This window comes from Gallinula chloropus (assembly GCF_964237585.1).
Source record: "Gallinula chloropus genome assembly, chromosome: 16".
In the NCBI taxonomy this organism is placed as follows: domain Eukaryota; kingdom Metazoa; phylum Chordata; class Aves; order Gruiformes; family Rallidae; genus Gallinula; species Gallinula chloropus.
The window spans coordinates 11,126,911-11,153,682 of record NC_140101.1 but is presented as its reverse complement, the minus strand read 5'-3'; the positions used below and the strand labels follow the sequence as shown (position 1 = coordinate 11,153,682).

Sequence of the window (26,772 nt, the reverse complement as noted above, 5' to 3'; positions counted from 1 at the left end):
GCTGGCACAGCTGGGACCTCCGTGCGGGGTGCGGGGCGCGCTCAGCACCGTGCTGGGCCGGGGGTTCGCGGCTCCGGCACCCGCGGGGCCGAGTGCCGCCCCCCGCCCCCACTCTCCCCGCGTCACACCGCCGGGACGCGATGACGGCCGCGTACCCAGCACCCCGAGACCCCGGCGCCAGCAGAGCCCCGCCGTGGGACCCCACGCGGGCCCCAGGCGCGCAGAGCCGACGTGTCCGCGCCCGCCCCCCCCCCCCCCCCCCCCCGCTCCGCCCCTCGCCGCCCACCCGCGCTCGCCTCCTTCCCCTCCGCTTCCCTCCGTCCTCTCATCCGTCTCCTCTTCCTCCTCCCCGCAGCTGCGGAGTATGGTGTCGGGAGAGTGACGGCGGTGGGAGCGCTCCGGCTCCCCTTTGTTCACCGCGCTGATGGCGGCCGGGCCGGGGAACGGCCCCGGGCTGCCCAGCGAGGCGGAGGCGACGCAGCTCTGCCGCAGCCTGGAGGTGGGCACCGTCATGACCCTCTTTTACTCCAAAAAGTCACAGCGGCCCGAAAGGAAAACTTTCCAGGTGAAGCTGGAAACGCGCCAAATGACATGGAGCCGGGGCTCCGAAAAGATCGAGGGGGCCGGTGAGTGAGGGTCCTGCCCCGGGGGGAGCGGGGCGGCCCCGGGGACGCGGTCTGTGTGGGGGGGAACGGCTCCGGGGGGAGCCATCCCGGGGGGAAGCCGTCCCGGGGGGAAGGAAGGGAAATTGCCCCCAACCTCTGTGTGCCCGGCACCGCCCCGCGCAGCAGCCCGAGGGCGTCCGGTGTCTCTGCCCGGGGCCGGCTGGGGCCGCGGGGATGCGGGGGCCGGGCACCGCCATGGCCGCCCCCAGCGCTGCTTCCCGGTAGAGTTGTAACCTACCTCAGGGATGAACCGGGGGCCTTCCCCCGGGCGTACGGCACTTAAAAGCCGTAAAGAGCCAGAACGGAGGCGGGATTAAGTCTTGAGCCTTTTCTGGGGTCGCGTCCTGGAGCAACAGATGGGATGGAACGGAAAGGGCAAAGAGCAGGGAAACCAACCCAAAATACTAGGAGGTTTCTCCCGCCTTCCTTCTCCCCTTCGTGCATCTGCCCGGGGACCTTGACCCAGGGTCCGGCTGAGCACAGGGCCGGGTCCCACACACCCAGTTTGCAGTGGTGGGTTTCAGCCAGAGCATCCCACTGGCTTTGGCTTCCTGTGTGGGATGTGGGCTTGGAGCACGAGGAGGCAGGGAGAAAGCAAAGTGAGCGTAGGAGTGCAAAGATGGGTGGGAAGGGGGTGAGAGGAACCTTTAACCTGGGCGCTGGTTTCCCAGGCTGCTGCTGGTTCTCTTAAAATTACCTTTCCCGCCTCCCCACACACACACCCATGTGAGGACAGGGGCTCTTTTTGATGCTGGAGGTGAGGAAGAGGGGACACATGAAGGCAATGTGACAGAAGTCCTGGTGCTGGCCTTGGCATGGTGGCACGTTAGCACCAGCCTTCCCTCACCAAGGGACGCGGCTGGGGCACAGCGAGGCCATGGATGGGTTGTCCAACAGCAAGCGCTGCTGTTCCAGGGTTGGGTGCTTTTAGTATTGTGAAGGGGCTCGGATCAAGAAAAGAGGTGGTGGTGATGGTTGTGCCTCTGTGGTAGGACCTTAGAATGCTGGTGCTTCCCGTTCAGGGCTTTGCTCTGCCTTAAGGACCTCAGAGTCCTCTGGCTTCAGCCCAGCCATGTCTCCAGGCAGATCTGGTGAGAGCCTTGGGCTCCATCAGCATCACCTGGCTGCAAAGCTCCCCCACATCTTTCCCAGAGTGGTCTCAGGAGCCCTGGGGCAGTGGGAGCAGGAGGAGAGTGCAGCACTCTGCTGGCCTGGGCTTAAGCTGCTCTTGAGCTAAGGCAGAGCACCCGCTGGCTTGGCTGGTGAGGCACTGGTTTTTGGTCAGCATCTGCAGACCATGTGGGCCCTGGCTCGTCATGGGATGGAGGTCTCCACCGATGTTTGCGTGGGCAGTTGTTCCCGTGGGCAGGACTAAGTGCCTGCTGCACTCCTTGTAAGAGCCCTTTCCTTCAGGGAAAGGTGGAGAACTCCCACTGCTGTACCGGCAGTGTGGTGTGGGAAAGGTGACACTGATGATAATGTCGTGGCTGTGAGGACTTCTTGTGCTGTGCAGGCAGCTGAGGGCAGATCGGTAAAAGCCAAGAGCGTGTCCCAGGGCCTGAGGTGATCAAATTAAAAGAAAAAAGAAGATAATAAAATCCCCAGGTTTCCTGTGAAAGAACAAGAGCTGGGGAACGCAGGACAGCCAGTTCCCTTGTGTTCCTTTGAATGTCACAGCAGAACATTACTTGGGGCTCCTCTGCTGTTCTCCAGGGGGTTGGATGGCTGGAGGTCGTGGGCTCCATGTTCCCTGGCACATTCCTCCCACTACCCGTGATGCCCCCGCAGTGTGTGTGACCCTCCCGAGGGGCAAGATGGGCTGTGTTGGAGAGAGAGGACATTAGCCTGAAGAGCTGCTATTTCTTCACCCTCACCTCTCTGACGCCAGGTGATTTCCCAGCATGGCCTCCTCTCTGCACCCCAGTATCCCACCCTGGCCTCAGTCCCCTCCCCTGGTGTCACCCAGCACCCCGTGCAGCACCCGTTCCTCGAAGTGCCCGGGACCAGAGCTTTGTTTCAGCACTTCCAGCACGGAAGCCCTGAGCTCCAGATGGAAACACCAGCTTGTGTACACGATCTGTTACTGTGTATCTAGGCAGGTGAGGCCGGAGATGGTAGGTTGTTGGCCAACTTCCTGTGTTTTTCTGGGTTCCTGCCTGGGAAAACCCAGGTGTATGATGGCTCCATGCAGCAAATACACTGATGTGTTCGCCTCCTGGCTCATCCCCCCTTGCAGAGCACCCTTTTTGTGAACCAGGGGAGGAAGTGATCTGGAGTGAAGCTAATTACTGTGAGTGCAGGGTAGATTTCACCATGAGCAATGACTGACCCAGTTCTCCCCATGAAGAGAAGCCATGCTGTACTGGGAGCAGGAAGTTGGGGCTGGCAGGAAGATTGGGGGTGGCTTTTCATGGTAGTGCTGGCTTGGCTGTAACTTGCAGTGTACAGGAGGCCATGAGCGATGGAGAGCAGCCAGCTGTCAGGAGGTGAGATGCTCCTTCACATAGAACAGCATCTCCCCTGGACAATGCCTGGGGGTCTGCAGGTCAAAGACTGCTCTGTTCATGGGTCCATTATGAATGTTCTTGAGATACGGAGACCAGAAAGGAGCTTCAGACCTCCTGGACACAAGTTAGTTGTCTAAGTAGGAATGATCCTGGGTTTTTGGCCATTTGAGAACAGGTGAATGCCCTCAGGGTATCATGTACAAAGGACTTGAACTCAGGTAATGTCTTTGTAGATGTTTGTGTCTTGGAGAGGTATCTATCCCCATGAACACCCCAACATGGAGGACCTGTGCTCCTTTCTCTGCACCCAGAGGTTTTTGCAGAAACAAGATGTGTATTTGTGCCAAGGAGGGGTGAGCAGTGCTGGGGGACCTGGCTCCATTGGGAAGGGCACAGCTCCAGAGGCAGCAGCTCAGGAAGCCTCCTGTTGTGTATTAGGCAGCACGTGCAGTGACAGAGGGTCAGTTGGCTCATCTCCAGGTGGCCTCAGGTACCCAGGCTACAGCTGCAGCATGCTGGGATGCGATGTCTTCAGGGCACAGTCACAGTCATCATTCCTCAGTGTGGTGGTACTCGTTCCTGAGCTTCAACACCACTGTGGGTGGTGTCATGGAGCTGCTGTCTCCCTAGGATCTGTGGGTGCTTGTCTGAACTCCGGGTGGTTGCTGCAGTCAACCAGTTTGCCTTCACCTTCACAAAGAGCTATATTTTGGTGGTGCTTGGCTTTCTGCTGCATGCTGACCTGGAGCTGAGTCTCAGCAGGCTTTAGGCTACCCCACCACTGGAGGTCCAAGGGGACCCCCATCCTCCGTGCCTTTGATGCCTCACCAGTGGAGAGCTGTTGGTCTGACAAGCTTCTCCCTGACCGAACGGGCGCATGGCTGCCAGCTGTGCTGGCCATGCTGCTTGTGCTGGGAGGTGATGGGACATCTTCTTTTCATGTTACTCACGGATATGAGCAGGACGTGAGCTGGTCCTGAGCTGGAAGGAGCTTTTGGCGTGTAACAACAGAGCACTTTGTGTCAAACAGCATCGCTTTAACAGTGGTGTGTTCAGGGGGGATGCTGACCAGGGAGTAGCTGTGTTTGATGAGGTGGGTGGCATCACTGCACAGACAACCAGCCAGCCTTGGTGGCCACCATCAAAGTGCCCAGCCTCACCTCCCTCCTGCCCGCAAGCCGGCCAGTGATGGGGTTGTGGTACCTCGGTGCCGAGAAGAGAGGGGAGCCCTTGCTGGTGTGCCAGCCCTCTCCTTCGTCCCCTCGCTCAATGACCCTTGCGGCGCTTTATCATCACTGCCTAAAGAGTGACCTTGTGTGTTAATTGCCAGCGTGTGTCCCCTGCTCCCCCCGCCGGGAGCAGCTCTGACTCAGCAGCGGGCAGAGCAGGGGCTCCGGCCAGCTGGGCTCCCAGATGAAGAAGCTCTTCCGTTGGAAAGGACCCATCTCCTGCCCGCCCTTACGCTCTTCAGCTCGCTACAGCATCCGCTGAGGAACGGGGAGGAGGGGGCCAGCAGTCCCCTCCTTCCCCGGTGCTTTGCAAAATGAAACTGGGCAAAAAGCAATCCTGGGTTGAGGGGGAAATAAAAGTCTCTATTTTCTTCCTTCCCCAAGTACTATTTGCTTTTCTCCCAAAGGGTCCCAGCCAGCTCTAATTACCGAGGCATCGCTTTCTCGCTAATCAACCCCGCAGAGGGCCTGGCTGTGACGGTGGGAAGAGCTCTAATAATTTCTTTTCTTTTCTTTTTCTTAATCACCCAGAGCAAAGCCGAGTTAATCCCTCGAGTCAGTTGTCTTTCCAGTTGTCTTTCGTGGGCTTTTTGGGCTTTTTAGACCTTCGTTTGGGGTTTTTTTTTTTGGGGTGGGTTTTTTTTTTTTAACTTCCTGTGTTACATAATCCTTTTTTTAATATAAAAGGGTCTCATGTTGGTAACTTCGCCTGCTGGGGGGTTAGAGGCCAGCTCCTAATTGATCTGTTTGCCTTGAAACACGCCAGAAAATTCAAGAGAGTTTGCTCCGAGAGCGAGCTGAAAATTTGGAGCAGATGTTTGTTTTATGGGGGGGGGGGGGGGGCGGAGAGAGAGTGAGAGAGAGAGAGGAGGGGAGAGACAAGAAAGAAAAGAAACCACCTCGAAAAAACCCTGGTTGCATTCTTGCTCTGGGTGAAACGAGCTCAGGTCCCGTGGAGGTGGAGAAACGCCGTCGCTCGTGTAAAACAAAAAGGCAGGAACTGTAAAATATTAATCCAACGGGACTCTGGAGCGTGGCTCACACTCACTTCACTCTTCCCAGCTACCTGCCTCTCTCCTTAGTCCACAGAGGAACAGTTTGGGGGGGTGGTTCACCCCCTATAAGCTGAGGGGCTTGGAGCCCTTGGTAAGTGAGCAATCCAGAAGCAGCTTTTGTGGGTAAACAGACTTGGGAGTCAGATCCTCTTGGAGAGCAGCAGGGCTCCTGCACCGGTGGGTCCCCGTCCTGCTCCACAGCCCCAGCCACAGGACTGGGCTTCTTGAGCTGTGGGGTGCAGAAACCGCTGGTGTGGGAAGGTGAGAGCACGGCTCGCCCCCCTCGTAACGGTTCAAGCTTCCCCTGCTGAAGCTCTGCTGCAGGGGTTTCTTCAGGGAAGGAGGTTTTTTGTGTTGTTACCGGCCTCCTTCTCGCTAGGATAGTTATGTGGAATTGGGGGAAGCAAACAAGCTCCAACTCCTTCGGAGACATCCTCTTTACATCCCTCTGTCACCTCCTTTCTCTCTTCTCAGTAGCTTCTTCCAGGAGGAACAGGCTAGAAGACCCCAGCACACGCAGTAGTAAGACACACAGCACAAATTAACTCCTCCCTTGGCATCTCAAAAGCATCTCTGCAACCCGGAGAGCAGTTAGAGGTTAGTGGGCTGGGAGACCCGTGCCCCGCTGTGATACCTGCACTCATGTTGTCCATCCGTCAGGTCCCTTCATTTGCCAGTCAGCCCCTTGGAAGATATTGGCTGGTGGGTCTTAAGTCCATTAATTAAAACCTGCTGGAGAGGTTTAGCATGGTGTCAGACTGATAGCTCCTCTCTGATGCCGAGGGCTGGGGTGCTCCAGGTTTTTCAGGGCAGAAACGCTGTGGCTTGGCTTCCTCCCTGGCTGCTGGCAGCCGTGCTGGCTGGACACCACGTGTGGTGAGAGGAGCTGGAGCTGAACATCTGGCTCTGCAGAACAGCCCCTCGCGTGCTTGGTGCCGTCACCTCCCATCTCCAGGGGCAGCTTTGTCCAGGGGTTTCAGACAGGACTTTCAACGAGCCCATTCTGGGGCTGAGCCAGCAGTCCCCGAGCCCAATCTGTGATCTTTTTTACTACTCTTTGTTTTAACTCCCTTGCCGGCACGGCGGGGGGGTGGGGGTCATTTGTATCCGGGAAGTGTTTGCTCACTTATCTAATCAATGGCCGGCACCAGCTGCTGGCGATGCCCATCGCCTGTCCCCGTGCGAGCAGCCACGTGACCCTCTGCATATCTCTTAGATGGCAGTGTGAGGAGAAGAGGCTCCTCTGCAGGCTCGGCAGGAGTCTGGGGCGGTGGGTGCTGGAGTCCCCATCCTGAGCAGTGCCAAGGGCCCCCCCCCGTTGGGTGTGGGGGAGGAGGCCTGACCACTGAGTTGCCCTCAGGATGCAGCGTTCATTTCATTTTTGGGGTCCCAGGAGCTTGGGCACTGCTCTTGGGCTGGGACCTTCCCCTCCAGACAGTGCTGGGGCTGTTGTGTCCCTTGGGAAGGGAGTTGAGTGATGCTGCTGCACTGTGATGGGCAGACTGGCCGGGATGCAGAACGTGACAATGCCTGGGATGGAGCAGGAGCTCTGTGACTACAGGGGCTCAGCTGAGACAGCCTTGCGGTTTTTGGTGCTTCACACAAGCTTCTGCTTGCATCCTGCCCTGACCAGCTCCAGCAGCTCAGCCTATGGGTAGCAGCTTCTGAAGCTGCTGGAAGCAGAGCACGTTTCATGGTGTCCATCTCCTTCCTCTCTGCTGCAGTGGGATTGTGCCAGGGTTGGTGTTGCAAACAGTCTGTGCTAAGCATCTATCTCACCCAGGCTCTGTACCTGGCTGGCAGGAGGTGCGAGACTCCAGATCAGCTCATCATCAAGCACGGTGCTTGCCAGTCCCATGGCTGGAGAAATACAGCAGGACTGTGCTGCTGGTGAACCGTAGCCTGTTAGGTGAAGGGGCCAACAGCAATAGTCTCTGCTTCACGGCAGGTCAACCAAAAGCTGCGCTGGCAGTTTGAGTTTGGAGGTGTGTGACAGTGCTTCTCAGGGCTGTATAGCCTAGCTGGGGCTGCAGCAAGCCCCCTGTGGTGTGTCCCCCTTCCCAAACTGTGGCTAGTTTGGTAGGACCTGATGTAAAGCACACGGTACAGGAGGGGTGTGGGGACTCCAGGAAGAGCTTGCAGCGTGTGGTGAGGAGGTGTGGGGCTTCGATCAAAAACCCCGTGCAGCTCTGAGTTTAAACCATTGGCTGAACCTTGTTAATACAATAAGGAAACATCTGAAGTCAGTGGAGAAGACCTTTTTTTTTTTAATAAGAAAATTCTTTTCTAGTGTGCTCAGAGGTTTAAGGGCAGTAGAAATCAGAAATCTGGGGCTTAAATGCTTTTGAAAAGTTACCCCCCACATCCTCCCTTCTTCCCCTTGGCCAAACGGGCTTGGAGAACAGATGGTGGAAGATGATGCTGAAATGAAATAATTGGAAGGACACCTATCTAGAGGAGGATAAAAGAAGGAACATTCACATGCTCAACAGACACATGCTGCTGTATGGAGAAATATGGAGCAGCCAGGGATGTGCATGGAAACCTGCGACCGTCCCAGCAAACACGTGCTAGTGAGGCTTGTTAGCTGCCTCGGTCACTGTGTGTGCTGCTGCTGGATCTCCCCTGCCAGGGTCACATATATTTAGTACCTAGAGCATCCCCTGTGCCGTGACTGTACCCTGCCGTGCACGGGGGTGGCTGAGCTCATGGCTTTTCCTCCGCTCCGACGTCCCTGCTCATCTGTTCCGCTGCGGGTGGTTTCTCTGCCGGAGGCGTTGCATCAGGCAGTGCAGGAGGGTGTCTGCAGGCTGGGGAGAGCCCTCAGGAGGGGGACACGGTGACAGCAGCCATTCCAGAAGGGATGCTGCAGTGCTGGAGAAAGCTTTCCTTCGAAATGGTTTTAATCTTTTACGTTTTGGGGAGTGGACTTGATGATCTCTTGAGGGCCCTTCCAACCCCTGCAATTCTCTGATTCTGTTTTGAGGCTTTTTACGTTGCACACAGAGCTGCTTTACATGGAAAAGGCTTTTTGACATTGATTCAGATGAGAAACTTCCTCATTTCTTTGCTGCTGGTCTGAAGATCCCCAGCATTTGGAGCTGCAGGAAGGGCTGCTGGCTTCTGCCTGACGGCTGTGTCAGTGGGATGGCCTCTTGTCCCAGCTCTCTTTGACTCTGAGCACCTTGCTGCCTCTTCGTCTGTCCCTGTCACGTATCAAGCACCCTGATAGATAGGACAGCAAGGGGACATGCGATTGTGAAGCACCCTGAACACCCAGTAGGCCAGGGCTGGTGTCTCTGGCAGGAGCTGGCAACACTGGACCTGCACAGGTCAGCAGAGCTTGGCGATGCTGATGGCCCATACTCTTGAAAGTCTTTCAAACTGCTTTTCAGCTCCATCGCTGCTGCCTGTGTGGTCTGGAGGCCCTTCAGCTCCGTATGAGCTGGGGGTTCTGAACTGTGCTGGCTGGAGTATGTGGAAAGCTTTCTAGAGTCCATAACAGACCTCTCCCTTTATCTCCTCTGCAGCTTCTACCTTCTGTTTGCAAAACACTTGTGAGGCTGAGCTTTTGGGCCATCGTGGCTTCTCAGTGGCTTCTCATGCTGTTGATATGGTGGCCCAGTGCACACCTGCAGGCAGGCAAACCCAAATTGTCGCGGCGAAGGCTGTGGTCCAGCACGTGAGCTTCCATGAACAGGATGCTTTGCTGAGCTAACTCTGTCTGCTGGCCTTGAGAGGCAACGGCTGACAGCCACGGCAGAAGGGGCAGGACTGTGTCTTGCAGGTTGGTTTTTGCTCCCCAACCCATCACAAACACATTTATTTTCTTTTTCTTGGAACGTGATTTCTTTTTTCGCTGCCTTGACACACCGAATTGTCCTCAGGGACCAAGGTTGCATCCCATTGCCTGTTCCCTCTAGCTTTGAAACCCATCTCCTGGGAGCTGGGTGCATGGTCATCGTGCTGCGCTCTGTCCTGCTGCGCTGCCAGGGCCGTGGTGCCTGGAGGGACGGCAGCAGGAAGGCTACTGCTGTCTCAGGGGCACACAGCGATGCTGCAGCTGCTCTGCTGCCTCCTGGCACAGCGAGCTGCTCCAGCGCAGAGGGGCCCCCGCTCCCCATCTCTGCGGGAGCTGCCCTGGCTCAGACTGCAGCGTGCTTTGCTCTGCTCCTCCCAGGCTTGTGCTGTGCGGGGCCCCGTCCTGCTCCAGCTGAGCTCCCATCCGTACTGGGGCCAGACCGGCCAGGGTTGGAAACCGTCATCACCGAGGGGGGACGTCAGGGAAGGCTGTCATGGCAGCCTGCAGGGATGCTGGGTAGAGCAGCTGCTTGAGAGTCGTTTTCCTGTTTACTTGCTCCCAGAAGCGCCAGGCAATGTAGTGATTAAAGGACATCCCTCCTGCGTGTGCCGGTATGTCCTTCATCCCTCCTCCTCACCCTCTCTAGGAGGTGTCCTCACACGTGTGGTTCCCAGCCTGTAAGCTGGTTGCAAAACTGGTGTGGCTGCAGCTGTGGGCTTGGCTGTGTTGGGAGCATGGGATGTCCAAGAGGACTTCAGCCCCCTTCACACGAGATGTCCAAGAGGTCTTCAGCCCCCTTCACACCCTGCCTGGTAGATCACCTGCACCCTGTAAATCAGCTTTCCAGCTGTTAGAGCAGTGGGGTGGGGGTGGCGTCTGGCTCAGTTTGTTTGCTGAGCATTTGGGTGCTGCTTGATATGATCCTCCTCAGCACCAGTAAAGGGAAGGCTCTTGTGCCACATCAGAGGAGAAACCGAGCGCCTGCTCTCGTCTCTCCCAGCTGCCATGCTCAGGTACCTCTGCCAATGCCTGTCCCACTGCTGTCCCTCATCCACCTCTGGTTCCTCTGGCCAGGATCCTGGGGTACTTTGGATACCCCCCAAGCCTGCAGCCAGCTCACAGGCCTCCTCAGCTTCAGAGGACCAAATAGTTGTCTGGAATCCTAGAGCAGAGCCCGAGTGGTGCCAGGCTCCCCAGTCTTTCTGGGCAGCAGGGAGTTGGTTCTGCAGAGACACATCTTGGCTCTACATCCCAGAGAAGCAGCAGAAATTGTGGTTTAGGGTTTTTCTCCTTGGGTTTTTTTCTTTTCCTTTCCTCTTCAGTGCCTCATATGTCATTGAATGCCTTGTGTCAGCTTGCTCTCAAGGTCTCGCTGCTGGTTGGAGTATGGTCCCCATAATCCCCAGCAGCTCGGGCTCTGAGACATGTTATGAAAAGGCCTGGAGATGAGGGCATGATGTTTTGGAGTGCTGGCATGTTGGGTTTGGTATGAACCATGGAGCAGGTCAGTGTGCAAGCAGGAGGAGGTCTCCAGTTGGGGAGATCAATTAAATCCCAGGTGAGGTTGTTGAGAAGAAAAACAGACCTAAGTGGTAGAGGAGCCTGGTGTGAAGACCATCACCAGAAGCTTTGGCTTCTCCCACATAAACTGAGGGTAATGTTTCCTGCTAGAGAAGCATGTGGCTCAGGTACTGAGCCTGGAGATCTTCAGTTGGATGGTGCTGTAACAAGAAGCCATTGGCTGGTTATCAACCGTACTCTTGCCTGGACAATGGAAGGTGAAGCCAGCACTGGCTGTGGTTAGTGCAGATAGAGGAAAACTGGTGAAGAATGCAGAGGAGTAATTGTTTCTGGGTTTAACCACTTTGGGACAGAGCAGGTTTGATGTCACCAGCAGCCGTTCCGGTAACTCTGCCTCTTTCTCTGGTTCCTGGTGCGGTGGGTGGAAGGGACTCACAATGTGAGTCTGAGTTGGAGGAGGTGCCTTGGCTGCTCCCTGTGTATCAGTACAGACATAGAGCCCTCCGGGGCCTCTCCCATGGATAACAGCATGTGGGGAGATCTCGGGGAGGGCACACATCTGGAAACCACATCTGTGCTCTGGTGAAGACTCAGTCCTTGCTGTCTCAAAACAGCTTTTTGAGCATGGTGGGGGAAGGGGTCGGGCTGTTGTGGTGACCTTGAGTGGCTCAGCAGCAGATGGGATCTTTACCCTGCTCTCTTCCCAACCTGACACCAAAGAGCTCAAGCCCTGGGAGGGACAGGGACGAACCATCTCACCTGCATGTCCTAGCTGAGTGTCGTCTTTGCAGTTAAGTCACTGTCACGGAAACTTGATTGCATCGACTGGTGGGGTGGATGAAGACTGAGTCACAGCATCTGAACTTCGCTGGCGTTTGCTGCTGGGCTGACAAATCTTTCCTGTCTTTCAGTTTTCACTCCTCGCCCTCGTGCCCTGTCCTGGAGACAGACATTTGTCTCTGTGGTGGGGTATGACTGCCCGGGCATGAAAGAGACACCTCTGTTTGGAGCAGAAATCTCCAAAGGAGAGTTTGCTGCTGTTAGACTCAGGTCCTGCAGATCCACCTCTGCCAGGGCTTCCTCATCGGCCCTGCCAAGCTCCTGGCTTGTGTGCTTGGGAACCAATGGGTTGCCGTGTCTGTCCCTCTTTTCTGCTTGTTTTTTGCCAGTCTGCTTGGTCCCATCCCCTTCCCCACCCAGGCAGCGCTGGCAGTGGGCTGGGGTCCTCCAGCTGCCCGAGAGCCTGGGGATATTGGCCACCCCGTAAGCTCAAGGAGAGGGATGGAGGGATGTCACACTGAAGTGCTCCCTTTCAGATCCTCCCATGGGAGACACCTGCACAGGGAGCAGCTTTCTGGAGCTTCTCACCCCTTCCCATGCTGAGACACAGCACTGTGCCAGTGTCCCCACTGATCCATCCCTGCTGAACCCCTCGGCTCTCCTCATCACTGTGCATCCACCCAGGAGGGAGGGAGAAGCAGGCTGGAATAGCCATGTTCGCAGATCTGGAGCTCTCCCCATCCTCCCTCTGTTTTTTTGTGCTGCTCTAAGGTTTCTTGCCCAGGCAGAGCTGAGGGGGGATGGAGGCCTCCATACCACGCAGGAAAAAGGTCACCTTGGGGGAGGCTTACAGAGCCATTGCTAGACAGACGGTCTGCTCTGAAGCTTCCTTTTTCCATGTGAGTCAGGGGAAACTTGTGCTTCTCAAACAGACCAGGGTGATGACTGAAGGGTGGCTCTGCAGTCTGCCACTGGTCTGGTTTCATCTGGGGAAGGGACACCAACTTCAGAGCAGCAACCATGCAAGCAAAAGGCAGGGCTTTACTCTAGCTGGAGTCACTCTGCTTGTATTTGGGGTGGAAACGTGCTCCCATGTCCTCTGTGATGATGGGGAAAACAAGTCCAGGGCTCTCATGGGTGCCTGGGAGTGGATACAACCAGCAGCCCTGGATGCCCAGCTTGGGATTTGGTATAAAACCTCACAACTTCACACAGACAAAATTTCCATGGAGGACAAGCAGGAGCACTGAAGCTTCCAAGGAGGGGGCTTGCTGGGGCTCTCGCCTGGTGCTTGCCATCTAGCTGCCTGTCTCCATGAACATCCCACCACTGCCCTCACAGGGCTGTGTGGAGGGACAGGGTGACATGTCATTCCTTCCCCTGGGATGCTGGCTTCCAGCAAGGAGGATGTTCGTGCTTCCCAGCCCTGGTGCTGGGCTGGGTGAATTCTGCACTTTGAGCTCTGCTTTTGTGCTTTACAGACTGCTGCTCAGGGTTCACTCCTCCTCATGGCAACTGTCCTAATGTTGGGTGCCTGCACCTTGCTGTAGAAGGGAGAACCCCTGAGAGTCACCCCAAATCACAGACAGTTGGATGGTGGGAAGGTATCGGGGGGACAGAGCAAACAGGCTTGCCCTGTTCTTTGCTCTTCTCCTGGTGTTGTCTGCTGATTGCCCCAGGGAGGGGCCAGACGTGCTGGAAGAGATGAAACTTCCTGAGTGGTTTCTTCCCACCTGCATGCTTGTGTAGGGTTGGACTGAAGTGATGGTCCTTCCTTGGACTGCCCAATGATGACCAGTTTGCCTGGGGTATTCAATTTCCAGTGACATGGGAAACAGCCTGGGGGAGGTTGGAGGGCCATCGGGAGTGCAGCATCCCATATGAGTGTGCTTGGGGAGCAGAGCCTGGCCATGGGCTAGGGCAGTACTTGCTTTCTGCATCCTGCCAATAACCCTGCAAAGGTCCTGCTGGCAGCGCTCAGCCTGAGGGAGATCCGGTTCCTTGGGTGGGGGTGTGTGTGGAGGCATCCCCTGTAATAACCCTGCTAATTAGCTGCTGGCCATTAGCCCACAACAGGACAGGATGTACTGGGGAATGTCTCAGACCCCCATTTCTCCAGCTCTCTGTTGGAGAGGTGTTGGCTGCAGGTGTCTGGAGGAAGGCGTGCTCATGGGACCTGAAAGGATTTTGGGACTGGTGGCTGCTGGTGCTTCTTCAGGGACTTAGGCTACAACAGCAATGCGTGACTGGGTCTCAGGATCAGTGTCCCACTTCGACTCCTTCAAGTTATTTGCTGCTGTGGTTTCTTGTCTGGCCTGGGGACGGCCATACTGAGGTGGTGTTGGCAGCAGGTGCTCAGGGGTAGCACTCTCTCCCCATCCCTGCAGTTCCAAGGGACTGGGGAGGCAGAGGCCGTGCAGCCCACCAGGCGTAGAGCTGGGTCCATCACCACCTTCTGAGCCATGCTGAGGCCAAACAGTAGTGATGGATGTGGTGTCCACACTGGCAGGGGGGAAGGCTGAGACCACCAGAGAGGGGACTGACAGCCTTTGTGTCCCAAATCTGCGCAGGGCTATGGGCAGAGGCTGTGAGAGACCAGCGTCCTGCTTTGCTCACTTGGGTGATCAGCTTTGGGTTTTTAACTCATATTTTCTTGCAGTCAGGGAGAGATGTGCTGACGCTACAGGATCGGCAGCTGCCAGCCCGCAGCGACGTCTGCTTCTAGCACTGGGAGGATGTTCGTGACCTTGTGAAGGCCACCTGCGTGAGGCAGAAGCTGGTGGAGCAGCAAGGTCTGGGTCAGCCTGGGGAGAGGTCCACAGTGCCCTGTGGGCATGTCTGAGACGGACCTTTATCCCTCCCCATTCCAGGCTGTGGGATGGAGGAGAGAAGGGTGGTTCCTGTAGAGCGATGCAGCCGCGCAGCATCTCCTAATCTCCCTGCGCATCTCCTCTAGTTTCCTCTGTAGTTGATAAGGATTTTTGGGGGGTACAGGGAGGGTACCAGAGCTCAGAAGCTGTGGGACACGTGGCCCAGGGGCACAGCGGAGGCAGCGGCTGCCGGAGGCGAGGGCAGGAAGCACCGGTGCCTGCAGAGCAGCTGCGTGGAGCAGCTGGCAGGTCCCAGCGTGCCCTGTGTGGGCTGCCCGCCGTGCAGCGCCGGTGCCTGGGTAGAGCTGCCGGCTCCCTGGGCGGCATTTAAGCTTCCTGCCAAATCCTCCTGCTCCACACTGATTGACGGAGATCGTTGAGAGGTGAGCCAGGATCTGCCTTGGGATCCAGGCTAGTTCCCTTCCCGTCATCCTGGGTTAATGGGAGCTCCCCATCATCCCCTCTCCAGCCCACTGAGCTGTTTGTTTCCTGTGTGTTCTCTCCTAAGGTGCTCTCTGCTGCTGGGGTAGAGCTAATGCAACCCTCCCTTCATAGCAGAGTGCAGTGGCTTGGAGCAAAAGGTGCTGGTGCTGCTGGTGCAGGTACCGGGTGAGATGGAGCAACCTGAGACCCAGCTGGAGAGGAGAACAGCTCCACCAGCATCTTCTCCTGGGGCAGGAGAAGTCCCTGAACGTTGCAGCAAGGAAAGCACTGGGAACTTCAACCCCAAGCAGTGGGCTGGTGGTGTCCCTGCATGGGGCAGTTAGTGGTGGTGAGAGAGCTTTTTGCAGGGGTTCTGGTGCCCCACTGAAAGGGCCACAGGGCTGTTTGTAGTTCCTCGAGGACGAGGGATTTGCTGGGGCGCAGGGTGCTGCTGGTTTGGTGTTTGCATTAGCCTCTGCAGATGCCTCAGCCTCCCGCCCTCCAAAAAATTAGTAAGGTCAAATTAGAGACCTCAGCTGGTTTCTTGTCGTCCTGTCTGGATATGCCATCTGTTAATGGCCTGAGATTGTCCTTCCGAAACCTGATAGCTGATGCACAGCAACGCTGATGGCAGACGCGGCCGGGAGTGCAGGCAGGAGGAGGAGGAGGAGGAGGAGGCAGTAACCCCAATCGCTGCGTCTCTGTGCAGAGACGTGTAATTCACCACCCCACTGTCCGCAGCAGTCCCCTCTGCTGAGGGGGGGCTGGTGGGGGTAGGGAGATGGAGCAGCCATCACTCTACTGATGGGAGATGCATGGCTCCCTCCTCTGCAATACCTTTCTAAGCGATCGGGGTTACCACGGCTGCTCGCGGTGAAGGGCAGGACCCCGTTTCTCTGCATTGGTTCTGGGGTGCGATGTGCCTTTTGTAAGAGCCACCTTTAATTCTGCAATCCAGCCAAACTCCAGCTGGGATAGTTACCGCCTGCCGGATTCTCCAGCATCCCGAGGGCACGTGGGGATGGGCCCGTGTGGGCCGAGAGCTGGAGCGTTGCAGGCGGAAGGGGCTTGATAAATAGCAAAGGGCAGGCGATGGGCTGCAGACTGCGAGGTGCTGAAGGCTCTGGCCCCCGTCCAGCAAAGCACTTAGTGTGTGCTCGACCGTTCCCCTGAAATCATAGGGGATTTTTGGTTCTGTCGGGTTGGGGGTTGGTTTTTTTTGGTGTGTGGTTTTTTTTATTTGCAGAGTGGTGTTTGGTTACAGTCAGCAAATCCAGCACGCAGGGTGGGTGCGGAGCAGCCCCGGGATGGGCAGGGTTTTGCTGGTGGGGTGATAAACCAACTGCAGTCCCCCTCCAGGCAGGAAAGGGGGGCTGCAGTCCCCCCCAGTTTCTGCAGCTCTTGATATCCCATGCTGGCTGAATACCCATTGCAGGGGGCTCCCACTGAAACATTAGGAGGGGAGGGGGCACTACTTCATCCTCTGTGCTGCTGCATAATAGATTTCTCTTATTTTTAACCACATGTACATATGAGTCGTGCCTTTTTTAACTCTTTCTTCCTCAGCAGCCTTTCCCTGATTGCCCAGTGCCCCCCTGCAGCGATGGGAAGCTGTGGGATGTCCACACTGTTGTGCTCAGTAGGATCCACAATGACAAATAGCAGGAAAACTTTGAGTTTTTGAAAAAAAAAATATCTGTTTTTCTTTCCCAGAGCGAGTAGCCTGGAGGTTTTTGGTGGGTCAGGGCAGAATCAGCAAAGATCATGCTGGATTAGGGGTGACCATGTGGCTGTTACTGCTCCAGGCGTGCCTAGGGAGAGACACCCTGCACTGAGCGATACTAGTCGAGGGGGTGGGCGTTTTCTTGGAGGCTGTTCCAGTTAAATCCATGCTGGAAGGTAATCCAGACTAAGCCCTCTTTTTGTCAGCTTCTTTTTTTCTTCTTCTTTATTTAATCACTTTTACAACTTTCCAAAAATCCTCTGGAGGTGGAGATTTTGCAACCCTCGGAGCTGGTTCCAGGGTGTCCTTACCCTTATGCATTACAACACCCCATCCATCAGCGGTTCAAGGAGGCTTGGACTAAGTTTGGGTTTAAATGACTTTTAGGGTGGATCTTTATATAATCAGCGGGTAATATGTTGGTTGGTTTTTATTCTTCAGTGGTGGATGTGGAGCCAGCTTTTTCTTACTGATGCAACCCGCTCCTGCTGAAGGGGAGGCTCTTTGCTCAGAAACGTGACTGTGTCCTTTCTGAAGGCAAGTGGGGAGGGATGCAGGTCTTCCTGCTGATGGTGAGCTGGTAGGGAGAGAGTTTGGGGGGCTGCGAAGGACATAACCTGTTGGCACACCCACAGCATGGCTCAGTGTGTGACCTGGAACCATGTGAGTTGCTTAGAGCATCTCCGGGCTGGATGGGCTTTGCTGCCTCCCTCACAGAGCCTCTCCTGGCTGCTGCCTGCACGTCCGCCTGGGAGTGCTGGAGGGTGGCCAGCAAGATCCAGCCCTTCCATCTCATCCGCTGCTTATCTGGCCCTGTTTGTTGCTGGTCCCTGTTCGGAGACATCTCAGCTGTGCCAGACTGCAGTGGGGTTCATATTGCAGCAGAGAGCTTCCCTCCACCTCTGCTAGCGCCGTGGCACCGAGTTCTTCCTCCTCTTGCCACTGTCCCCGTGGGGTGAACACCAGTTCCTGCCTTGTGCAGTGGCTGCTGCCTTCCACAGCGTGCTCTGGGAGAGAGTGGCTTGGGACTGAGGAGATGTGGCTCACCTTGGTGACAAGGTGCTTCTCTTTGAAGGGTTCATCATGGATTACCTGCCGCTTGCCCCCCTGCCCAGGCACACGTATGACCTGCAGTGCTGGGGCCCCACTGGACACTCATCCCCTGGTCTTTGGCCACATCCCTGGTAGGTCTTTCACAGGAAGGACCCACAGCAGGACACGTGGGCAGCTGTCAAGGAGCCCAGGGCACCGCTCAGCTGGGGGCTTGCTGGTGCTGAGGGTGTCGAAGCAGCGGTTAGATGTTGTTTCCAGCACATGCTTGGCACTTTTCCATTTGTTGCACTCATGAAGAGCCTCTGCTGTGCCTCCAGCTCACCTCTACTCATCTGCCCTCTCCTTTTTAATTCCCACTCCCTGCTCAGGGCTGGCTGCCAGGTTCTCCTGCCTGCCCTTGGTGGGGGAGCCCAGCTCCCACCCTCCCAACCCTCGCTGCAGGTTTGCAAAGGCACAGGGCTCTGTCCAGGTAAACGCAGGTGCTGGCAAGCAGATCCAAGTGTGTGGGATCAGCAGCCAGCAGCGCTTTCTGTGTCAACCATGGTGGGATCAGGCTTGTGGGGGGGATCAAAAGACAAAGGTAGCCCAAGTCTGGGCGGGCAGGGAGGCTGCTGCGGGCGCTGGGTTTCCTGTTTACTGTCAGGAGGGTGGCTGGGTGCACGGAGACGGCTGCGTTTGACTCGGGCCTCTTGTGCACTATGGTGGAAATAGTTACAGGTTGGAGTTTGGTTTATTGTCTGGAATAACGTGCCTGGCTGTGGGGACAGGCAGGAGGATGGGCAGAGTGGCACCCGGGCGTGTGCAGGTCGAGATGGGGCTTGTAGGCTCTGCCTTCGTTGCCAGCGGGCCTGCGAGCCCGGCGCAAGGTTGCCTGCAGCCTTTCGGCCTGTCGCAAAGCTGAGGTTGAGCAGTGCTCAGCCCAGGCTGTAAAACCCACCCCGAGCTGTGCGCTCCTGCGGCAGCGGGTCCTGGCTTGTGCTGTGCAAAACTGGGGTTACGCCCCCGGGGCTGCAGCAACTCGCCAAGCTGACACCAGCTACAGCAGCAAGAGGAAAAACCCCTGTGAGGCTTGGGGCACAGCGAGATAACTCCATCTCTGGCAGCGGGGTGCTGGAGGATGGCCCTGGGCTGGGATGGAGGCAGGTGCTGCGCAGGGAAGCGACGTTGTGGTGCTTGCACGGTTGGGACGGTGGCATTTGTGCTTGCTGAGTGTGTGCTTTCTGCTGAGAGTCATTTCCTTCCACGCTGCAAGGGGGCCGGGAAGGTGTTTGAGTCAGTGTACGCACAGCAGGGTCTGAGAGGCTCCTCTGCAGCAAGGCGAGGGCTGATGACAACCAAACCCTAAAAACCGCCTTCTCCCCGGCACATGCAGGCATGTTTGGGAGGATGAGAGAGATGAGCAAGCAGCTGCAAGCACGCGTGGGCTGGAGGGTTTTACCCCCCTCCCTCCAGGCGTGCGGCCTTCCCACAGGCTGCCCAGGGAATTCCCTGCGTGCTTCTCTCCGATAAGCACCTCAATACACAGTCTGTAACAATAGCTCTGTCTTACTATTTTCTTACTAACCCACGGGTGCTCCTCACAGCGAGAGGTGAGTGCCGGGCATAGTTAGCACGCCACAGCATCCTGAGGAGGAGGGGAGATGCTTGCAGTGTGATGCAGGGGAAGGACCTTCATGTTTTAGCACCATCCTTCAGTAGTTACTGCCTGGAATCCAGCTGCCAGTTCTTTCCAACCGCGTTGGTCAAGCCCTGCATCCTGCAAAGGCAGGGCTGGGGCTGCGTGTCCTGAGTGGAGGGACCTGAATGGTGACACAGTTTTTTAAGGGCTGAAATGACATGCTCTGTCACTAAGGATGTGAGCACGGGGGCAGGTTACGGCATGGCACGCTAACCTGTGAACTTCCAGACAGCTCATTTCCGAAGGGTAGACGGAGCCTTAAACATTCATACCCTTATTTTAGGGAGCTTTTTGGTCACCCCACTTTGCAGCCCCAAGTACCTGGGTCTTTCTGTGCTCTTGTCCTGGCTTGCTGAGCTCCGGTGGTTATTGCCTTGGTCAGTCAGGATGTGCCCCGTGTCAGGCAATGAGCAGGCTGCCGTCATCTCCAGGCACACACCCAGGGTGCTGCACCCTGTATCCTGCCACAAGAGCATCCCAGGTCCCTCACGTGGGCTTTCTGAGTCTCCCCAAAGCCAGGCCTGTGGTGTTCCTTTGGAGCGAGCATCGCCTCTCGCGATGCAGCTCGGTGCTGCCGGCTGCTGCTGCTGGTGACGAGCAGGTCGGGTTTCTGTCTAGTTTTAAACTGCAGTAAATTGAAATGAAAGGCAAAAGTCGATCCATGGTGAGTGCAGTAAGTGGAGTTTAATTGGGATGAATTACACGCTGGGTTTGCAGTAATCTCTGTCCTGCATTGCTCAGAAGCATCATCTGCTTTGGAAATGTGACTCAGAAACATTGTTATTTGATTCCCTGGAGCATTTAAGGAACTATTTTTCCAGGAAGCAAAGATTCTTGGGTTTGGTTTGGTTTTTTGGGTGATTTTTTTTTTCTTGTTGCTGTTGTTGTTTTCTCTTTGTTTTATGGCAATGTGAGTCCTTTCCCAGAATTTCCTCCAGGGAGGGTGGCTGGGAAATGATCCCTTACCAGCATCTCTTCAGTTCCTTCTCCTTGCTTGGTGTTTGATGCTCCAGCATGCTCACAGCTGCCCTTCGAGGAGGGGCACGGCTCTGAAGTAGCTGGTTGGAGTTACCTGCTCCTCTTCTCCCCGAGCTGAAGCTGCCAGAAGAGCATCACAGCCACACCATCAGATTGAGCACCCACACGTAGCCATGCAGGTTTGCCTCCTCACCAGCACCATGCCTGCAGTTGTCCTGCTGTTCTCTGCCAGGATGTCCCCGGTGGGCTGTCCCCACTCTAGGCTGTCCCTTGTGCTCCCACACTTGGTCACCTTTGGGTTGGCCCACCAGGGACAGCTGCTGAGGTGTGACACCAGCCCTGATGCTGTCCTCATGTCCCAGAAACCTGATGTGATGATGGTGCTTCCTGCCCTGCTGTCATCTGCTGGGCACCATCTGAGGGTCCATTTGGCTGCGGCTCGGTTGCTTACAGTTCATCTTGCCCTCTCCAGCCATTCCCTGGAGGAAGCACATTGGAGAGCAGCAGATGTTGAGCCTGTGGTGTTTGTAAGGTGCAGTAGCTGCAAGGAGGATGTTGTCCAGCACCCTCAGAGGGTTCACCTCTGTAGATAAGCTGTCTTAAGAAAAAAAAAACAACAGTTACTGCCTTGAAAAGACACAAAGAAGTGCAGCTTGCAGAGGTGTGTGGGGTGGAGGAAGAGGAACGTGTGAGGTGTGAAGCTAAAGGGCAAAGGAGCTTGCAGCAGCAGCAGCACTGCCCTCTGCTCATCCTGCCTGGGGGTTGCTGTGCATGAGGTGTCCAGCCATTCTTGGGGGACACGGGTAAATAGGGGGGGCTGTGGAGGGTTCCTAGGGAACCAGTAAGAAGGGGCTGTACCCACAGGTTTGTGTGCATGCACAACCACGTGTGCATGGCAAGAGATGTGCGAGATAACCAGTAAGATCTGTGTGCCGCTTTGAGAGGCTGAGGAGCGAGCTGGGGCCCTTGAAGGGCTTGTCTGAGGTGAGAGGTGTGGGCAGCTACTCTGGGAGGACCTGGGCACCTGCGGCCATGCTGAGGGCTGGACTGGACTGTGCTAGAGCTCTGCGTGCAGCTCCCCTCTTCAGTCCATGCTGTTGGTGGTGGCAGGAGAGGGCTGGGACACTGCTGTAATGGCTCACTTGGTGGCTGAAGGCAGTAAGTCACTGCAGAAGGTGCCATCCCCAGCAGCCATCCCATCCTTGCTCTCCAGCGCAGCCAGGGAAACACGTTTCCTGAGGCTGAGCTTTTCAGAGCCCTGCACTGCGGTGCTGTGGGCACACCTGGGTCTGCCATCACCTGCTGGGTAGTAAGCCTGCTCTTCAGATGGCTAAACTGTTTTATCTGTGCCCTTCCTTCTCCTCCGGCTTCATGGGAGTTTCAAGCTGTTCACTGAACTCCCCTTTTGTTTCCCCTTTCTCTCTTAGTGGATATTCGTGAAATCAAAGAGATTCGTCCAGGAAAAAATTCACGTGACTTTGACCGGTACCAGGAGGATCCATGTTTCCGGCTGGACCCGTCTCACTGCTTCGTTGTCCTCTATGGCACAGAATTCAGGCTGAAGACCCTCAGCTTGCAAGGTAAAGCACTCATGGCCCTGGGGCTGTGCCAGGGCAGGTTTGGGGACTCACCTCATCACCACACAGGACCCAAACTTCCCATGCACCCTTCCACAAGCAAGCAGCACGTACCATGTCAGTGTGGCAGATGCTCTTCCTGCCACACTGACGGGGTGTCTTTGGAAGAAGGTGACATTGATGCCTGAAGGGTACACGTCCAGTCCCTAGGGAAGTCAGTCAGTTTGCCCAGTAAGCCCAAACGTTGGGTGAAGTGAAGCCCCTAGCTCCACACTCTGCTTGAAATCAAGGGGTTTATCTCAGCTTGGCACGGTGGTGCTGGCCAGCTGTGCCGTGGCCAGTGGCCCACGCGTGAAGTGGTCAAATCTCTCTGGCCTCTGCCTTGCAGCTCTGAAAACACTGATGGTGGCAAAGGGCAGCTCCTGAAGCTGTGGTGCCTCGGTGGTGCTGGCCTCAGCCTGCCTCAGCGCCTCCTCAGCTGGCCTGAGCAGGACTCGGAGCACCCAGCCTTGCGCTTTCTCTGGAAGGAGGGAGGATTGTGCTGCTGGGCCTCCTCCTGTTCAAACAAAGAGCAGCTGGTGCACCACATCTTTGTTGGCTAATAGTACGTGATCCTGTGCCTCGTGATCCTGTGCCTCATTTCAGCCTATGTAGGCGAGCACTGATGGAGGCAGACGTGCCTCATGTCCACGGCACATCTGCCTTCTGGCTCCTGCTGCCGGACACGGGGACGGAGACGGCGCTTGTGCCCTCAGAAAGGATGGAGCTGCTCATGGGGAGGCTGTGGGGGAGCTGGCACGCATTGCCAAGCAGGTGCTGGCCTGTCATCCAGGCCGACTGGAGCGTTACTGCTTGGGGACAAAGATAACCCCTCGGAGCTGCAGGGAGAGTGACATGCAGCGGCCAGGGGTGCAGCCAGCTGTGTACAGCCCATGGGAGGGGAGTGGGAGCTCAGCGGGGAGAGGAGCCCACTGGAGCATCTGCACGGGAGGGGGTTGTTAGCAAAAAGGGGATGGAGGAAGGAATGTGGGTGTGAGATATTTGGGATAGTCCCGAGAGGTTTGGGTTGGTGATCAGCTCCTACGTCCCTTCCTCCCATTTCCCCTGTGCGCTTTCCACAGCCACTTCCGAGGACGAGGTCAGTATGTGGATCCAGGGGCTGAACTGGCTGGTAGCAGACACTCTGCGGGCTGCTACCCCCCTGCAGATTGAAAGGTGAGGAACTTGTCCTTGTCCTGCACTTGTTTTCTTTTTTTTTTTTCCCTTTTCTGTCCTTTTTTGACAGAAAAAGGTGATGCTGGTGACAACATCTGATTCCGTCTCTGAGCCACGCTGACCTGGTGCTGCTGCCTCTGCACTCGAGAGGCTTCATCCCATTGATGCTACGTCATCTATGGCCAGAGTTTGATCTTACATGCAGGGACCAAGAAGCTTTACCACAAACCAGATGTTTTTATGTGTGGGCAGCCTGTGTAATCTGTAGCAGCTCAGTGTAGAGGCTCAGAATGTTCTCAGACTCTCAGAAGAGAATATCTTTGATTTTCTTTCTCTTTTGTGTCTTACCTGTGGACTTGCTTTCAAACAGCGACAGTTTTAAAGTGGGGGCAGGTTGTCTGTGTGAAAATAGGGTAGGCTGCCTGCCTCTGGAAGGAGAGCAGAGCCAAGTTCTGTGATGGGAAGGAGGGCAGTGGGATGGATGGCAAGGTGCTGAGCATCTTCCAGAGGTAGCACCAGATGGAATGGGCTGGAGGAGCTGGGGCTGAGCGTGGGTGTGTGTTTGTGCCTTTCCACTTAGGTGGCTCCGGAAGCAGTTCTACTCGCTGGATCGCAACCGGGAAGACAGGTAAGAGAGAAGGTGTCACTTGCACAAGGTGTGCACACTCGTGGGAGGGTTTGAGCTGGAAAGGTTTCCCTTCGACCTGAAATACCAGCCTTTGCTTTAGATTTTTTTTTTTTCTGTTGGGTTCTTTAGGTTTTTCATTTTCATTCCCAATTCTCCTCTGGCTGATTTTCACTGAATTAAGAAAAACACATCCCAAAACTCTCTTGTGTCCCTGATGTATTTCCCAGCTGTTCAGCCCCAGTGACACCTTGAGAGCCCTTCACCCAAGGAAGCAGGCACCAGCGACCCAGCAAGCGGCTGTGCCACCCCGTCAGGGCTGAGCTGGGTTGTGTTCATTACTTTCCATCCTGTTTGGTTTGTTTGCCTACTCTGAGGTCCGTGAGGCCATGGATCATCCCACTGTTTGGCTTCTAGGCTGGTGGGCTGCAGCAGAGCCACTGCTTGTGGGCTTCTTGGGTGAATGCTTAGTGATGTCCTGCAGGTGAAGTGTCATGCTTGAACCTGTATGACAAGGTAAGGGAGAGGAATTAGGTCATGATCCATCATGAGGAGATAAGGGAAGGGACATTTGCCTGTCAAGGAAGCAAGTTCCACCTCACTTGGCTTTCTGCCACCTCTGCTGTCACCTGCTTTTCCTGGCTGCCAGCCTCCTCTTCCTGAGGTGCTGTTATCTGCCTGCTTTCATCCCTGGGACGCTGGGCTTTTCCCTGGTGATTTTAACTCAGCCCATTAACCTTTCAGCATTGATTTCCATGTCACTGTGCTCCCCTGGGGCAGGGGATTCCTCTGGTCCTGCTCCAGAGAGGACAGTGATGGAGCCATCACTCACACATCAGCTCACATCCCACAACTGTGGTGGAGCACTCAGCCCCATCTCCCCCTTTGTGTGCCTGGGTGCCAGGCAGGACTGGCTGCAGAGCACAGAGCAGATCCCTGGGCTCCAGAGCACTGTCCACATGGTCCCCAACAATGCCATCAATCTCACACTGCTACTGATTCCCATGCTTCACCCCAAGCCCTTGAGTCCTCATCCTTGGAGCAAGCTCCTGCTAAAAAACTCACCCCACAAACCCCGCTGTGTGTGCCAGGGGGGAACCATGGGTGACCACAGAAAGGTCAGTCCCGTGGATCAGCAGGTGAAAATCACAGCTCTGTACTCACCAGGAGAAGTGAGCAGGTCCTCTTGTCCTGCTTTTTGTCCCTGTGGCAGCCAGGACAGATGGACGGATGGCCCCAGTGTCGTGCTGCCAAGGGTTAAATGCAACCCCTCACCATCTCAGAGTTGTGGGAGTGTGTTGCATGGGGGAAGTCCCACTGTGTTGGACTCTTTGTGATGATTTATATCGTGGCATGGTGAGAGCACTGTTGGGTGCCCGGGGATTTTGCGGAGGAGGGATAAATCCTGACAGAGGCAGAAAAGGAAGGAGAGGCACCTTTAATCTCTTGCAGATTCTCTGCATATGCCACACACCTTTCAAATCCAAGCTTGGGTTTTGTACATGATGTACTGGTTTGCAGTGGTGACTGGTCGTGATATTTCCTAATTCAGCAAGGGAGAGCACTGAGGCAGGTGCTGGGGTGGCTGCCTGGGGGGTTTGGAGCGTGAGTGTGGGAGAGATGGAAAACTTTGGTCCTTTTTCTTACCGGTTTATACAGTAAAACTGACAAAGTGACACACAGGCAGGGCAAACACAATTGAATGTATGGATTGGTGTGCCCAGGGCACATCCCACTCAGCCAACAGCCAGCCCATTGCAGCCCTCCTGTTGCTTTGCTTCATACAATATTTCTACTTGTGGTTAGAATTGAGGCAGCAAAATCCAGCACGTTCCTGACCTGTCAGTCAGGGGAAGGGAGTTCAACACAAACCGCTTCCTTGGGAGAGCTGCTGCTCCAGCCCAGGCAGTAAAGGAGCAAAACAGCAATACAGGGGGAAAGCAGAGAGGGTTGGGGCTTCCCCATTTTGCAGGCATCCGTAGGAACAGACGTGTTTTGTGCAGAGCAGAGGCAGCAGTTGAGGGGCACGTGCATCCCTCGGATGAAATCTCTGGCCTTGCGAGGCGTTTCAGCGTGAACTCCGGTGTCTCGGGGCTCTTTGCTTTTGCTTTTCCACCTGGAAACAGGTTTGAAAAGGCAACAGTGAGTTGTGGTTTGGTTTTGTTTGGGTTTTTTTTAAAGCATTTCTCCTGCAAACCGTCAACATCCCTGCTTCTTTCTAGACCTGGCAGGTTTTTGGCAGCTGAAGAAGTCATCCCTGGGGTTCGTGTACCCCATACTCTCCCCATGCCCCCCCAGCCTGCCCCTCTGGAGCCCTTTCCTTTCCGCCTTCTCCCTGCTGGGTGCCTGTGCATACCTTCCAGCACGCTAGCAGATGTTGGCTGTTTTCACGGGCTGCTGGGCCTTTGGGTATTTGTTTTTCCAAGGGAGGTTAGGTGGAAAGAGGAGGATAACAGGATGCTGGGGTTTTTTCCTAGCTGCTGTGGAGGAGACTGTTTCACCTCTGGCCAGGAGAGCTGAGAGCAGAGCTAAGGCACTGCAGGCTGGTTTCATCCCCTGTGAGAGGGCTGAATCTGTCCTTTGGCCTGTTTGTCATAAAAACTTCCGTAGAAGAAATTAGTTTGTTTATTTGGATTTTACTTTCTAGTCTCAAAATAGCACCACGCTGTTTATGCAAGGTCTCTGATACTTTATTAGCAACACACAGTGAATAGTATCCCATCCTCCTACCAGAGCAGACAGGAAAATGCTGGTCACAGCTTGTACAGGGTTTGCTGTAGCCTCTCTTGGTGCCATCACGCTGATGAGCAGTGCTGGGGTCCAGCACCCCGCCCCCGAAACAGTCCAGCATCACCAGCGTAGGGTGCTGGCTTCAGCCCGATGCCTGCTGCTGGTCCTGCTGCTCAGCCCCTCCTGCCCTTCCCAGAACTCTCTTGAAGTCTCACCAAAGATGTTGTGTACCTTAGAGAAGGAAAAGGGCAGGCTCCCCTCCCCAAAACACCCACCCTGCGCCCCCTGGGGTGGATCCTTCTGCTGAGGGAGGAGATGGGAGTGCAGGGAGGAGATACCAA

General features: G+C 55.7%; 1 protein-coding gene across 1 annotated transcript in view; it reads left to right on the top strand.

Moving 5' to 3' along the window:
* Positions 1 to 424: 424 nt before the first annotated feature.
* PLCG1 (phospholipase C gamma 1) overlaps positions 425 to 26,772 on the top strand; it is a gene marked incomplete at its 5' end in the record, with an annotated part of 46,642 nt that continues 20,294 nt past the window's right edge. Inside the window, 4 exons of the mRNA XM_084271525.1 lie at positions 425 to 626; positions 21,712 to 21,864; positions 22,983 to 23,076; positions 23,657 to 23,704. Of these exons, the coding sequence (XP_084127651.1) occupies positions 425 to 626; positions 21,712 to 21,864; positions 22,983 to 23,076; positions 23,657 to 23,704 (497 nt within the window). The remainder of the gene's footprint in view (positions 627 to 21,711; positions 21,865 to 22,982; positions 23,077 to 23,656; positions 23,705 to 26,772) is intronic.